At 38.4% G+C, this 14,445-nt stretch overlaps 1 protein-coding gene and 1 long non-coding RNA gene across 4 annotated transcripts in view; one reads left to right on the forward strand and one right to left on the reverse strand.

The window, feature by feature from the left end:
* LOC112494861 overlaps positions 1–6,037 on the reverse strand; it is a 12,428-nt gene extending 6,391 nt beyond the window's left edge. Inside the window, exon 1 of the long non-coding RNA XR_003060758.1 lies at positions 4,829–6,037. This is a non-coding gene — a long non-coding RNA (uncharacterized LOC112494861). The remainder of the gene's footprint in view (positions 1–4,828) is intronic.
* LOC107271110 (ankyrin repeat and sterile alpha motif domain-containing protein 1B) overlaps positions 1–14,445 on the forward strand; it is a 55,579-nt gene that overhangs the window by 32,046 nt on the left and 9,088 nt on the right. For all 3 annotated transcript variants that reach the window (XM_015746726.2, XM_015746727.2, XM_025088350.1), the window contains 3 exons: positions 12,455–12,775; positions 13,070–13,197; positions 13,283–13,663. In XM_015746726.2, coding sequence (XP_015602212.1) covers positions 12,455–12,775; positions 13,070–13,197; positions 13,283–13,663 — 830 coding nt within the window. The remainder of the gene's footprint in view (positions 1–12,454; positions 12,776–13,069; positions 13,198–13,282; positions 13,664–14,445) is intronic.

The raw sequence follows: 14,445 nt of genomic DNA on the forward strand, positions 1-14,445 counted from the left end.
AACCTAGCAGCCTGAGCGGCCGTGCATTTCCGTAACCGTCCGCTCCCGTTCGTGTATCCAGTTGCGTTTGCTGATTTTACGCGACCCCAAAGATCGACAGGATCCGTTAAGCTATGGCCTCGTCCGATAGGTTCCGTCAGAGTTCTCGTTTTTGTGGAGTTGGGCCTGTTCCACCCCAACTCCCAGTTTCTACCGGCTCGTCAGTTCCCGGTGAAAAGAGAATTGGCTGGCGCCCGCCTGGCTTGCGGATGCACGAACGACGGGTGGACGGCCGAAGGTAACGTAGGTTGGTTCTCGAAGATAGTTCCCAGTTTCTACCGGCTCGTCAGTTCCCGGTGAAAAGAGAATTGGCTGGCGCCCGCCTGGCTTGCGGATGCACGAACGACGGGTGGACGGCCGAAGGTAACGTAGGTTGGTTCTCGAAAATAGTTCGTTCTCGGATGCTTTGCTATCGGTGTCGAATTAAGGAAAAGAATTACGTTACAAAATATATAAAAATATAAAAATATAATACAATTTAGTGCAAATGCATGCATATGCATATTTTTTAAGAAAAATTGTATGCAAGGCCACGTGTGACTTGTCAGAGATTTTGTTTTCAATCTGTCGAAAAAAACACATCGACCGACTATATGCAATAAGACGTACACGATGCTACTACACATTCCGTTAGTGTGTTTAAAAAGAAGTTAATATTCACGATTTTATGTGTCAAAAGTTCTTATAATTGAAAAAGTATTGAATCGTACGTACGATTATAGAATTTTTTCTTGACAAGAATTTGAGTTCTTGTGACTTTTTATTTGCAAAAATGACTTTTGCAGTACATTTCCAGAAAAACAACAATCGAAATTAATTTTCATAATTCAGAGTGTAACATTTTTAAAACCATTTTGAAGACTCGTATCATTTCAGTAAACGAACGTTTTTGAGTATTCTATTTAAGACTCAAAGAATAGAGCAGTGAATCATATTAAATTTGTGGATTTAAAAGTACGTGGTCTGGGACTCATTGATTTTCTAAGTGCATAACATCGGTCAAGTAACGGCAAAGTGGCATCCGTAACGGACTATCAAAAGACACCGCTTGTCACACCTATAGTTACATTGCGCATAGATAAATCCAAGGACAAGGATAACATCATATGAAACTCCAATGAAAAGGCAAACGTATAGAGAATACAATTAAAAACTTGTACAAACCTAGTATATAATTTTAATTTCGATTGGCCTACTTCACAACTGGAGATATTATATTTATTTATATAATTTACGCGTATAACTTTCCCGCTGATAACGTTTTATCGTTATCATAATAAACGTGGTCGTGTCTATATACCGACTGACTCATATTTAACACGTTAAAGTACTCGGAAAAAATGCATTACGATGACCTTAAATTATCCAATAATAACAATAATCAATACACCAGAAACAAATTTAATATTTTACTCGAAGTCAAAAGAAATCCGTCTTATCAGTTTCCGAATCACTCGATACGCTGCCATTGGTCTAAGATAAGAAAAGTCTGACGTTAATCTCCTTTCTGATTATCGGCGATCAATGCGCAACTGATGTACATACGATTGTTTTTTCCTTAGCTGTCAGTTGTTCGTGAAACGTCGAATCTTCGTGGACGTGCTATAGGGGGATTCGAGTGATATAAAAAATTCATACAAATGCATCGTTATCGTCGCTTACGTAAGAGACCTCGTGTATTGGATCTTTGTAAACAGTGGGATTCGCCTAGAATTTCTGCCTTATTACATCTTTTGTGGTTCTATGAACTCTTGAAATCGTCTAGTACTATCAGTCGCTTGAGAAAACTACTGTCAAGCCAGATAGCTCACGGGTGGTAAGTGCACCAGCTTATCGAAATGTCGAAACTAATTTATGACTGGTAGTTATCGCGGTAAGAGCATAGGCGAAGGGTCGTTTTTACATACTGTTGATATACCATTGAAATACATACATTTACATTCCATCCACTTTCGATCAAAGTCCTAATATTTCTACTTACAGTGAATATTGAATTGTAGCAAAAGTGATAAGAAGATAATAAGATGCAGTATCACAATTTTCGGTAAGTCATGCATAGATTGACAGTGGTAATTCATAAATCGCGTACTGCCAAGATAAAGAATCATCAATCAATAATTTTCCCCGTTTAAGTTTTTTTCATCTATACTACTCCAACTACATTAAATATAATATCGTTTTTGACTGTTCAATATTTTTATCAATAGCTCTCATATATCTTATGTCATATGAATATTACCAGTCTTGGCTTATATCGCCCTATTCATATAGTTAATAACAAATTGCCATTGCAACTTCTAAGACTGACTTATCCATTGAAACTTCCGAGTGTAATTCGAAAAATTTGAAAACAATTTTCTTCCGCTTATGCCCAAACTCTTGTTAATCTCGTAGTGACACGCACGTTGCTATTTCCTTGATATCGCTTGATTAAGAATCGATGACTCACGTGACCCATGTGCGCATATACGAAAAGACGAAAAACCCAGAAATTTGTCTTCGCCACTGTACTTCCTTCAAACTCTCACTACTTGTAGACATTGACCTTTGAATACCTAGGTTTATTTGTTTTCCTATGTTGCTCTCAAAAGTGCCATCTGAGTTGCCTGGCTTAAGCGGCAGCAGCAACTATCTGGGTCGAACCTCTCAACGGTAGAAAACGCAGCCTGCGTTGTTAGCTAAGCAAACTGTGGTAGGTAAAAACGCCCATTTCCGTAAACTTATCACAAAGTAAATTTTAGTCTGCTTCCATCGCGAGGGATGCTGCCGACTGTGTTTTATGTTATATGTAATGGAGAACCATGTGCTACGACGTAGCCTACATTTTGGGTCCTTGCGTATACAAGGGTGAACTATTCACTGTACTTATTCACAGTAATTGCGCACGAGCTTTTGCTTGAGCTGTTTTTTGCGACTGCGAATTTTAATAATGCAATATAATATGCACAATTCAATTTAGAATTTATCTGAGTCTTATGGTTTCATTGTCATTATGATAAATATTTTCTACATTAAAATTTAGCATACTAATGTATCCCATATAACTTATGCATTCAGCTGGAAATAATTAATTAGAATTTGTATCCTTGTCATGTTGTTTTAAGTTATGCCGATACGATTAATTAGCTCAAGGACTTTTTTTCGATACGATTTACACAACCTGTAAGTGATACTATATTATTATTATTTTACGTTATCTCTTTAATCACACGTTAAAGTGCATCGACACGCTTCACGAGCAACGCCTTAAGTTTCAGTGGTGAACCGAATATCGTTTCGGTAGAGAAGTCATATACTTATAGTTCATGAAATCATGACCTTCTGTTGTACGAATCTGAGATCTTGTTACCAACGATATTTAATTTTAGATGAATTGACGGTTGAATTATTGACGATCATAAAATTTGTGTATTGTTGACAGTTTAGATAAAAAAATTAACAATGATATTCTACACGAGTTCCCCCTTAATTCTATATTTGTCCCTAAAATAACCAACTTTTATAATTATTTTTAATATTTCACTAATGCAAAGAGTAATAAAACATAATGTTTCGAAGAGGATGTCGATAATAATGGTAAATGAAAAATGCGCGATAACAATAATTTTTCATTACGGTCTCTTATCATCGATTCGGATTGAAGTGGCATTTCCAGAGGCATAAAGAGGTAACAAAGGTCTATTAAACAAATATAAAATGAATGTTGTCCAAAAGAACGAAGCTCATGCATATTAGGTATAATGCTCTCGCAATATAAAGTAAAAAATTTACATAACAGTTCATGGTAGCTGGAACTCAAAAATAGTTCCTGGAACGTGTACTTGTAAAAAAGTCAATTCGTTGATTAAGAATGAGCGTTTAATGTCGTTTCGTATGTGAGCCAGTCCGTATGACATCACGTAGGAATGCGTGGCGCGCGGGTCATGAGTCACGCGAGTATTGTCGCTCGGCTCTGTTTCTGTCAAGCAGTGAAAACTCTTCGATGAGAACCTCTTCTTTGTTCGATGCAGAGATACGCGATAGGAGTGTACCGAAGGTGTGACGCGATTATAATTAACAACACGTACTACAGTCGATAAAAGGTATGCAGGCGACGGATGTCAATTATGCGCGATTGCTAAGTGGTTAAGAAGTTCCTCGCAGCTATTAGGTTAGCTTATCGTTCTTGCCGGATCACTCCACGGCCATATTAAATGCATACACTCCCGAATACCAATACAAAAAATATATACGTATGACGGATCAATCGAATATGTCGCCACGAACATTTCTCTTCTTTGTGATAAATATTGCCAATAATGGTAGCGCGGTATGGGTACTGGAAAAAGTTAGGTTAACTTTGGATGGGTCATAATAAGGCTTGAGAGCGGCAGGGAATAACCCAGCACAATGTTATAAACAGTTTCATGAAAAAGCAGTGTCACGATATGAGTACAAAACTTATGTAACAGATACCTTTGTTAACTGTGATTAGAGATACACTTTTCTAGGAAAGAACTTGAGTTAGTCTTTTGAATGACTTACGGTATCGTGATTATAGTGCGGATGAGCAATGTTTTGCTGAGCGATTGGGGTAATTGCGAAAGATCCATATAATTAAAATTGTTTTAGTTTGGATAATGGTATTATCGTACCAGCCGGATATGTATGTTTTGTTATTATTGACATTGTCAGAAGAGTAATTAATATTTGCTTTATATTATACGTATTTATCTTTAGATACAGTGAAATTGTTGAGATTTGTTTTACCTGTTGTTTTAAATAGAAGAAAAATGTGCAATCCACTTACCCTGCAATGTTTACAGTTGCAACGAATCAAAGACACGTGATCAGGTTGAGAAGGGAAGAAAATGTAGTCGTTTTTATTACACTTTAATAGGTCAATAGTTTAAACGTCATTGAAAGACTTACGGAGCGGATCAGATTTACCTGCGCATTTTGCGGCATGTTCTACGTTATCCATAGATATTACAATGCTCCTGCCTTGTCAGCTGGAACGGATTCCTACCGACCGTAAGCAGGCGCCATAACACACAACAGTACTCATCGTGCCGGCTGTGTCGTTCAATTCCTATCTTCAGGGCCGTGTCAAGTTTTCTTGGCGCCCTATCCTTATCATTTTCATCTTGCACTTTATAATGGGTGCTTCTAATTACCAATGAATTACTTCTTGAACGTTGCCTCAATTCTGTTTTTCTTGATCTACACTGTTAGTACAATCGGACATTTATCTACAAATGTATTCCACCTATGTACGTTGTTGACTAACGTCATTAAAAGATATAAGTCAGTATCGTCCGGTGGTCGAACATGGTATGAAGAAATTCGATGGTCTCACAATTACCAACAGTAATGCACTATCAATAGCATCAACTTCGTCTTATATTTGCCAAACATTGCTGATTCTATGATCTTCACGAGCTCGAAGAAGCTGCACCGAGTCATTTATTTACTCGTTATTATATCACTGAAAACCAGTTTAAATTTCACGAAAAACCGCCTCAACTTACGAGAAGCCATGTCTTAAGTTCCAGGAGAAAATTTATCTTTTGGAGAATCCGCGATCTTTCAGGAGTGTAGTGTTGTAGTGTGCCCATCGTGTTTCTCGTGCGATAAGCCAGTCGGGCCCAAACGAAGAGTATCGCGTTCAACGGAGGGTTCGGGGCCCGGAGGCCCAACACGACGATAGCTTCCCTCCCCATCGACTAAGGCCCCACTCGACCACGCAGTCCAACGCGAGGAAGTAATTTGCTGCGGAGACCCAGAGACACCCAGTCCGTCCCATATCTTGGGTCATCTTTCCGTGCGGTTAGCGAGCTAGTAAGCTAGTGGCTTCGGCTGAGGCTAGTAGCGAGTTGTGACGGCAGTCAGTTTGAGTGCGGGTGGCGAGCATCGAGGTCCGTTCCCGTCTTCACTTGCTAGCTTGACGGTTACTTCGAATTAGTCGTCTCGTTAACCGTCCGCCCATCCGCTCTATTGTATGGCTCACCGTCTACGAGCTACAAGGCACTTGTGCGCGACGTGACTGACCTCGACCTCTCTTCGACGGTGTTGCTGCTGTTTCTGCTGCTGCTGTTTACCGGCCAGTACACCGATACGATTGGGCGCCTTCTCTACAGTGAGTTCTAGGCTGTTATTTCAAGATACTGATATCGTGCTACATAACAGGTGATTCTAGGGAATATTTTAGATACGTTTTAACGGTATGCACCTACTTTCGCGTAAATTGCTCGAGGAAATCGTTGTCAAGCAGCACGTCGTTATAATGTAAAATGGCAAATGCCGGTAAAGAATCGACCGGCAATTGTGTAGTGGCAACATGTGTTTGCAGTGGGGATTCAGTACTACGCATACTGTTACAATCGGTTCGAATGGTTAGGTGGAGAGGGAGTGAAAGAAAGAGAGAGAGGCAGGAGAAGCATTGAGAATAAAATAGAAAGGGAGAGTGCAAAGGAAGAGGATAGAAGAGAGTGGGAAAGAGACGAAGTGAATTGCCCGCGTGTTTACAGGAGAAAGCTAGGACAATGAGGAACCGTGCCACGTGCTAACAGTGTAACCTCGAGTCAATTGCTTTGTCATTTCCATTGGAATCGGAAATCCTGTTGTGTTTAACGTAATAAATTTCAGTCTTTTTTTTTTTACATTTTCTTAACAATTATAATTTTTATTAAAAATTTCTTTGATTTTTTTCCCGTAGGAAATTGTTTTTTTCTTTTTTTTTTTAAAGAAACTGACGTTAGTTTATTTACTCGTGTATTCAGTTTTACCTCCGTCTACTTTATAGAGTAGGATTCTTTTCTTTGCATTAGAATTTGTTATTGCCGAAATACAAATTGTTCCTCTAATAATCGCAAAAACACTTTTTTCTGCACGTACTATACCTTTCTATAATTACACTTTAATATCTTGGCGCGCCTATATTACTTGCAGTGCATTTAAAATTTACTTCCGTTCCGAATGGCGCGACCAGACTGTCGTTACCAGTCGGCGGAAGTTCAATGTTTCGCTTCGTTGCAACGGAAACAAGTGCCGATGGAAATACAACGAAAACAGGTCTGGAGAGGTACTTAATGGCTTACCGCGTATCCTAATAAGCGTTCTAGCAGTTGCAACAATTATGTTGAAAGTACTTTTCATTCTTCAATATGAATCTTTTAGATTGTCTGCTGGCTTTAAATGACTAATTTTTTTCATTTGACGCAATACTTATAGTAATCAAGGCTTTCAAATTGGCACGACATTTTTTTTAAATTTCTTATACGGTACGATACTTGAATTGCGCTATGGAGAAATTTACTTGTAGAACGGTACAACTCACTTTATACATTAAGTGGAACTCATTGTAGACAATGAGAGTGGGCGAATAAAATTATGTATGTAGGTATTAGCTGTGTTAAATTTATGACAAATGTGGTATACATAGAGTATATTGGATAATATATTAATCGTTGATGTTTATTTTATGGCTTTTAATTTAATATATGTGTTTCTAATTATTTTAATGCTGCCCTCTAGAACGATTGAGACAGCTGATGAGTTTTCTTTTCTGGGATCTTTTTGTATGCACAAAAATGTGCGGTTTTATGCAGACGTCATGTTCTCGTTAGCTTAAACGATCTTTAATTGGTTAACTTTAGAAGGACTTTAGAGAGCTTGACAGTTCGCGCGGTGCTGTGGTGGAATGAAGTGTGACTCACGAAAGTAGCTGTTGAAACTACTGGAAAAAAAAATAATATTCAGTTAGCAAGTCTGATATATATTTTATATTTACGATTATACTGTTAAAATTCCATTTAAAACGGTTCGTGTACTTAGGTTTTAGTCGAATGTTCAGTATGAAATTTGACGATTATAATATCATAATTTATACGTATTTTGTTGGCTGCTGACATTTCATGTTAAAAATTATAGTATTTCTTTTTTATTTATTATGAGTATCGAATTCAAAGAGATTGCTGAGATATTTATGTCGTGTTATGTTGACACGGATATTTTTGAGCTACTTATACGTATTTTCTATTTTTGAAACCTTTTTTTTTTTGGTATGCGTATGTTTTTGTTTTCACCCGAATTACAAGTTGTTACATTTCGTTCACCGTGTGTTTTAATGTTTACATGTCTCCAATCATTAACCGATTAAAACGATAAAGAAGATATTGGAGTAATTACACTTTCAGCTCATATTTACTAAGAGGCGTTTAAATGTGGTCAGTGCACGAGTAGCGTGTTTTTTGGACAATTCAAACACGATGAAATCTTTAATTCGAGCCACTGATATATTTCCATAAAATTTTTAAATTATACGATAAAGAGCAAATTGATAATATATTTCAATGCAATTCCATACTTATCGGTAATTATACTTATCAGTACTTATCAGAAACGTAAATTTTTTGCAGTCACGTGTCGCTTGATCCGAATTCATTGTTTTGTATTTATTAAGGAAAAATATTTTACTCATGGACATATTACAGTCATTTGAAATCTTGATTAATAGATAGAGTCAGATGAGATTAATGTGGTACTGATAATCAGCAGGTTGCTAGGAAAACACGTAAAACCCGTGGATGATTTTATTATCTTCAATTGAAACATTTATGTAATACTTGTGCTCGTATTCCAAAACGGTCTACTTTCATCTAACTAAATTTGGTACAGTTGTGTAAAAGATACAGTATTAGTATTTCACATTAGCAGCGTAATCTACAATACGTAATGCTGAAATATCAAAAATTTTAAACCACAGCACACTTGTCGTTTCTATTCGATTTTCGACTATAAACGAATGATCGTAAATCTAATTGAATTCTCACTGAATTACATATTAAACTTGCACTCACGATTACGTGAGAATGGAAAACAAAAATTCACTTGAAGAAAATCGAATCAAGGTACCAATGCAATCACGGTTATTTCTAACGATCCGAAATAAGAACATTGAGGTTAACGCGTGGGCCTTGAACGATTCGGCACAGTTCCGGTTAAAACGCTAAAAGAATTACAAAAAATGAGTGGAATTCACTGTTCGAGGAACCTACCAAGTTATTTTTACATTCGATGGTATCTAAAGTGTAGCTATACGTAGAACGTTTACCAAAATACACGGGATGTTGAACGTTACGTGATTGCGGCAACGAACATATAATCCTTCTCCATTTAATGAGTTCGATGACAAATCTGATTTCAGCCTTTATACAGTTATTAGATAATTGCATTAGTTTTAGATAAATGGGACTATTATTATTGTTCTATGATTACTGTACGTTTATCATTGGGCGTGAAAGAATCGTGTAATTGAGCTCAGATATATATACATAAAAAATAGGCGTATCCCATCTTTGTCGTAGCATTGCTGAAATGTGTTATTGAAATTGTATCCTATAGCAACATTTTTCTAGAATAACAAAAGTCTGCACGAGTCGATGTATAATATGTTTATCTCCAACACGGTTTCTTATACTCCGTTTCAACGAACTTCTGTAGGTCCGTAGTGAGTTGTCACTGATAAATAATTGGTCAACGGGTGTTGATGCAATTTATGGATGAGAGTGGAGAGCCAACATGGTCCATTAGTCTCAATTGCTCGAACGATCGGTCGACCAAGTGCGGTGCATAGTGTCTACATATATCTCGGCAAAATGCATTCTTCTGTCAGCTAATTATCCATTGTTAAAATTCACGTCATCATTAAGACCGCAAATGATATTTTTATTTCCTTCATTATTTTCACTTCGTGACACAAGGATCGTTCATAGCTGAATATATCTAAATTGAATGACATACAATTTTTTTCAAATTTCACATATCGTATAAGAATCCAAATCCAGTTTTACGCACTGCGAATTAAATAATTATTGTTTTAGCTTGGAAAATTTTTGGAAATGAATTTTATGATTTTACATTTTTTTTTTCATGGTATTTATTTTCACGGAAAATTTGGTTTCTCCTATCTTTTAATAACGCACGCAATGCGATTGAGGTATTTCGGTCACGAGCTTAAAATACATGTTAAGGTAGAAGCGCTCTTACTTAACGTGTGTTGTGAAGTAAATTATATTGTTGATGAAAATATCCTTAAAACTGGTAAAAATTATCATTATAATAATACCATTATCTTTTTCGAGTATTAAAAAGATATTGATACATGCTTATTTCGATGTAATTCAATCTGATTTTATCCTAATATTATAAATTGGGTTTCATATCTCTGGTGGAAACATAGGAATAAGTACAGTGGTTGTATACGTGAAGTTAACGACCCGTACGTACGTCCAGTGGAGCGAAAACGATGCTGGCAATTGTACGCATGGTCCGTCGCAGCTTTTGATACAAAGCTTTGCTGCAGCTCGTATCGAGTGGGCAGTAATTTGCGAAGGTATCGGCTGCACCATACAAGTCCCTCTTAAACCTCGTTCATCTCTAATGTCGTCTAAAATGCTCTGACGGCCAATTACCGTCGAGCATGTCAAGCGCCCGTTTATGTGGGGCTGACTTTAATGGTCATAAACCGTAGTTACTGATCGTTACCCAATTTTCTATTATTTCATCAAAACGTTCGCGTATGTCAATTCTTCAAAAGCATGCACGTAATTGATCCCTATTAAAACTTTGTAATTGCACCTATTTCTTGTTTCCGATGAGATGTTATATACATCAACAGTATTATTTTAAGAAGTAAGCGCAGGGCGGTCCAATGATATAACACGAAAAAAAAAAGAAATTAATAAAGCCCTTATAAAAAAAAAAAAATAAAAAATTTCCAACGTACTTCAAAGACCGAACAGCAATTACTTAATTCTATTAATTCCGTCCAATTCCTTAAACTGACAGACGACGAAATTGACGAATTTTTCACATTGCACGAGTATTCGCCGAATTGAAATTATATCCTAGCTAATTAATCAGAACGTAGGAGATTTCGATGTGAGTCACTGTAAATTGAACCTCCTCTACCTTTAACACTGTGATCAACGAAATAACGCTTTAGCGTATGACCGTATTGTAGCCTGTAGCATAAATCGTACAGATAGGTAAGTATGTACATAAAATGTATAAAAATATGCATTGCGGCAAGCGTAAAAAGTATAAATAAAAGTGTTGATTTAATTAAAGTGAAATTTGATGTACCAGCATGAAATAAGATAAATTAAGATTCTTCGTATTCGGTGAAGCGACGACAAAGTACACAATTAAACGCACTCGGAATCCTTCGTCGAAGCGAAGAACTGTTACGTAATGAAACTCCGGTGAAACTTGACTTGCCTTGCACGAGGATAGCAGCGCCATAGAGATTTATGTAATTTACGTATATGACTTGTATAACTACCTACATAATATAACGTGGGGTTGAAGCAAGAGGCGGCAAGCGACGCCTTCCGTCATGGAGCTTTAATTAAAATTACGTACGTTTGTGCTTGTAACGCGAGCCTCTCTATTTAGTATTTTTATGAGCTTTTCATTACGCGCGGATGTATACGCGAGACCATCTTTGAAAGGCAGACACTGCTTACCCGACTCGGCAGCACGTAGCTCACCAAGTAAATTTTCATTCGTGGGATTCATGTAAAAGAAATTTCATCACCCTGAACGGGATTGTGTGCTGAAACAAATTGTCCTCCGGAGCTGTGAAATAATGCGGGGAGTAATAAGTTTCGCGAGAGAAAAGCTCAAGGGTCTGCACAATATTTACGTATGAAAGAATCGTGCTGTTCATACGAATTGACCGTACCTTACGTTATCTTATAACGAGCCCATCCACACATTTTAAAGCGATCACTGCTGAAAGCTCCCAGCTTCCTCGCACAGTACCACCACCATCATCTAAAAGATTTAACATTGAATCAGCAGTCACCGATATTAACAATCGATTGTATGTCTGACATTTTTTTTTTTTCATACAAGTCTTACGTACTTTTTAAATATATTTCTATTAAATTGTCATTTTGAATTTCGAACCTCGTAATTTATTAGTATTTAAAGTCTCCGTTAAATTTACCGTAGACATTGAGGAATTCCAATAACTTAATTAATATTCTCCCGTGTATTTTCGTCGGTCCGCTTTGTCACTGTTCAATCGTCAAAATAGACATGGACCGAAAGCACAGAGCGTGCAACCACATCAATTCCATTAGTCGATTCAATGATAAACTTGACGGCCACGCGATTCCGAACGTTTCGACATAGCTGTAACGCAACTCCTGTTTTCGGCGTTCGTAAAGTCTGTCCGAACAAAAAGAGCCGATAGGTGCGCTGCTTGTTTTCAGTTGTGGTCTTGCTGGTGAAATGGTTTGAAAGCGTTCAAATGTTGTGACGGTTTGGGTGGGTCCTGCGAGAGGTGTTCCGAATCGCGTGCGACAGGCGAACACGATATTTGGCAAGCGTTTAACACCGATCGATCGGTTTTCTCTGTTAACAGGTTTGCTGAAGGGTTCCGTCACAGCTGAGCGTCCACGCACCCTACGGCGATTGCGAAACGTTTATGCGCCTAGTGGCTGCGCAATGGGAACCGGAACCGGAACCGACTGTGCAGCCGAACGTCTCGAGGACGGCGACATTGCCTTCCGGTTGTCTCATCGTGATCGTGAACGCGACGAGAAGTCTCTTAGCATAATGAGTCCTTTCGACGAGCAGGAAGAGTGGGCCAAGATTTCAGAGATCATGGCCTCTTTTGGTACCGGTCTCGTAAGAGAATCCGTCTTTGTGACCGAGATCGAGAAGGAATTTCAAACGAGGCTAGGTAATTTAAAAGTCCTTGATCAAATTTTCGTGTCGCGTATATATGCAGGCTATTATATATATATACGTCCATATATGTCAGATGATGACCAAGCGCGCCACCGAGTACCCAGTTGAAAGAATTTCGAGAATTATTGCCACCAGATTATCGTCCCGCCATTCCCTACTCTCGAGATCTCGTATTGCGTTTCGTTTCCTTTTCTTCATCTCGGGACAAATCAAACCTGTCGTAATAGAACGCGTTGTACGATTGCGCTTCGGAAACTCATAAAGTCATTTCTCTTTGGTCTTTTAGGTCTCAGCTCAGAGAGCAGCAGCAGCCCTATAGTATCTACCTCTGTAGGCCAATGGCTCTCTAGTATCAGTCTCTCCGACTACGAATCATTATTTGTGAATTATGGTTTCGATGATCTTGGATATGTAGTAAGTATTCGATAATCTACACGACGAACGCTCACGAATTGATAGCGAGATAGTTATACTGATCGTTGATGATTTTTTTTATAAGAACGGAATACTCGACGAGTCGGATCTGAAAGATATGGGCATTGAGAGCGAGAATGAGCGCAGCATGATAATGAGTGCGGCTGGTCAACTGGAAAAACGGCTGGAGAAGCGAACTGGCACGGTCAGCCAGTCTGTCGACGAGTGGTTGAAAAGCATACATCTGGAGAATTATGCGGAAACGTTCAGGAAGCACCTGTATACTGACATGGAACGAGTACGTCGAGTTTGGGAGGTTGAGCTGGCAGCCGTCCTCGAAATTCAAAAACCGGCTCATCGAAAACGCATTCTTGCTTCTGTCAGTGCGCCCAATTCGCGAGTTCAGACCCGCAATGGTACTAGTGGTCCCAATCTCGAGGACCTCAACAAGGATCTGAATACGCTGGTGAGTCGTAAAATGTAGCATGTTTCGATTTGATGGACAACTTTTTTAATAATTATTTATGTCAATGGCGATAACAATAACTATTTTGTGGATTGAGAAAATGAAATCTAAATAGTCAAGGTGGACAGTTGTGCGTATTTTTTATGCCATTTTTGCGAATCACTTGACGTATCAGCATTTGGAATTCTCGTGCAAATACGATTCAGGGCGATGAAGGCGCTACGCGGTAGGGATGCAGGATGCAGCAGCGGTTACAAGTCTTCTTCGGCGGATGAGATTGTTCATTAACACGGTGTATTTGAGCGAGAGGGTGGAACACACACAGCCCCAATCGTATCGAACGTTTCGTTCGATCACACTGCATTGTGTTATAATGTAAATATTCTGGCTAATTGGAGACTTCGCATTGTGCGACGCCGACACTTCAGCAACCTTTCAGTCTCACCGTTCGAGCGGCGCCTGATGTTTTTGTTTGCGACTTTTCCACCGCGACAACCCGTACCAATTGGCACTTATCCTTTTATCATGCTCTCTTAATTAGCTTATTAAATTCAGCCAATAAGTGTGAAGCATCTATCATCGGTCGACGACGTCTAACAAACTGATAACTTCTGTACGCTCATTATTTTTATTCGTACGCTTCATTTCTTCACGCTCCTTACAATTTTCTCTTGTTAAGGAAGTTCATCCTCCTCGAACACATACTGGCTTTTGTCTTTAATGATTTTTTTTTCAGTGATATAACTTACCTTCAAGCGCGATCATCGGCTGGCTTTCGATTA

The sequence above is a fragment of the Cephus cinctus genome, unplaced genomic scaffold (genome assembly GCF_000341935.2).
Source record: "Cephus cinctus unplaced genomic scaffold, Ccin1 Ccin1_scaffold0898, whole genome shotgun sequence".
In the NCBI taxonomy this organism is placed as follows: domain Eukaryota; kingdom Metazoa; phylum Arthropoda; class Insecta; order Hymenoptera; family Cephidae; genus Cephus; species Cephus cinctus.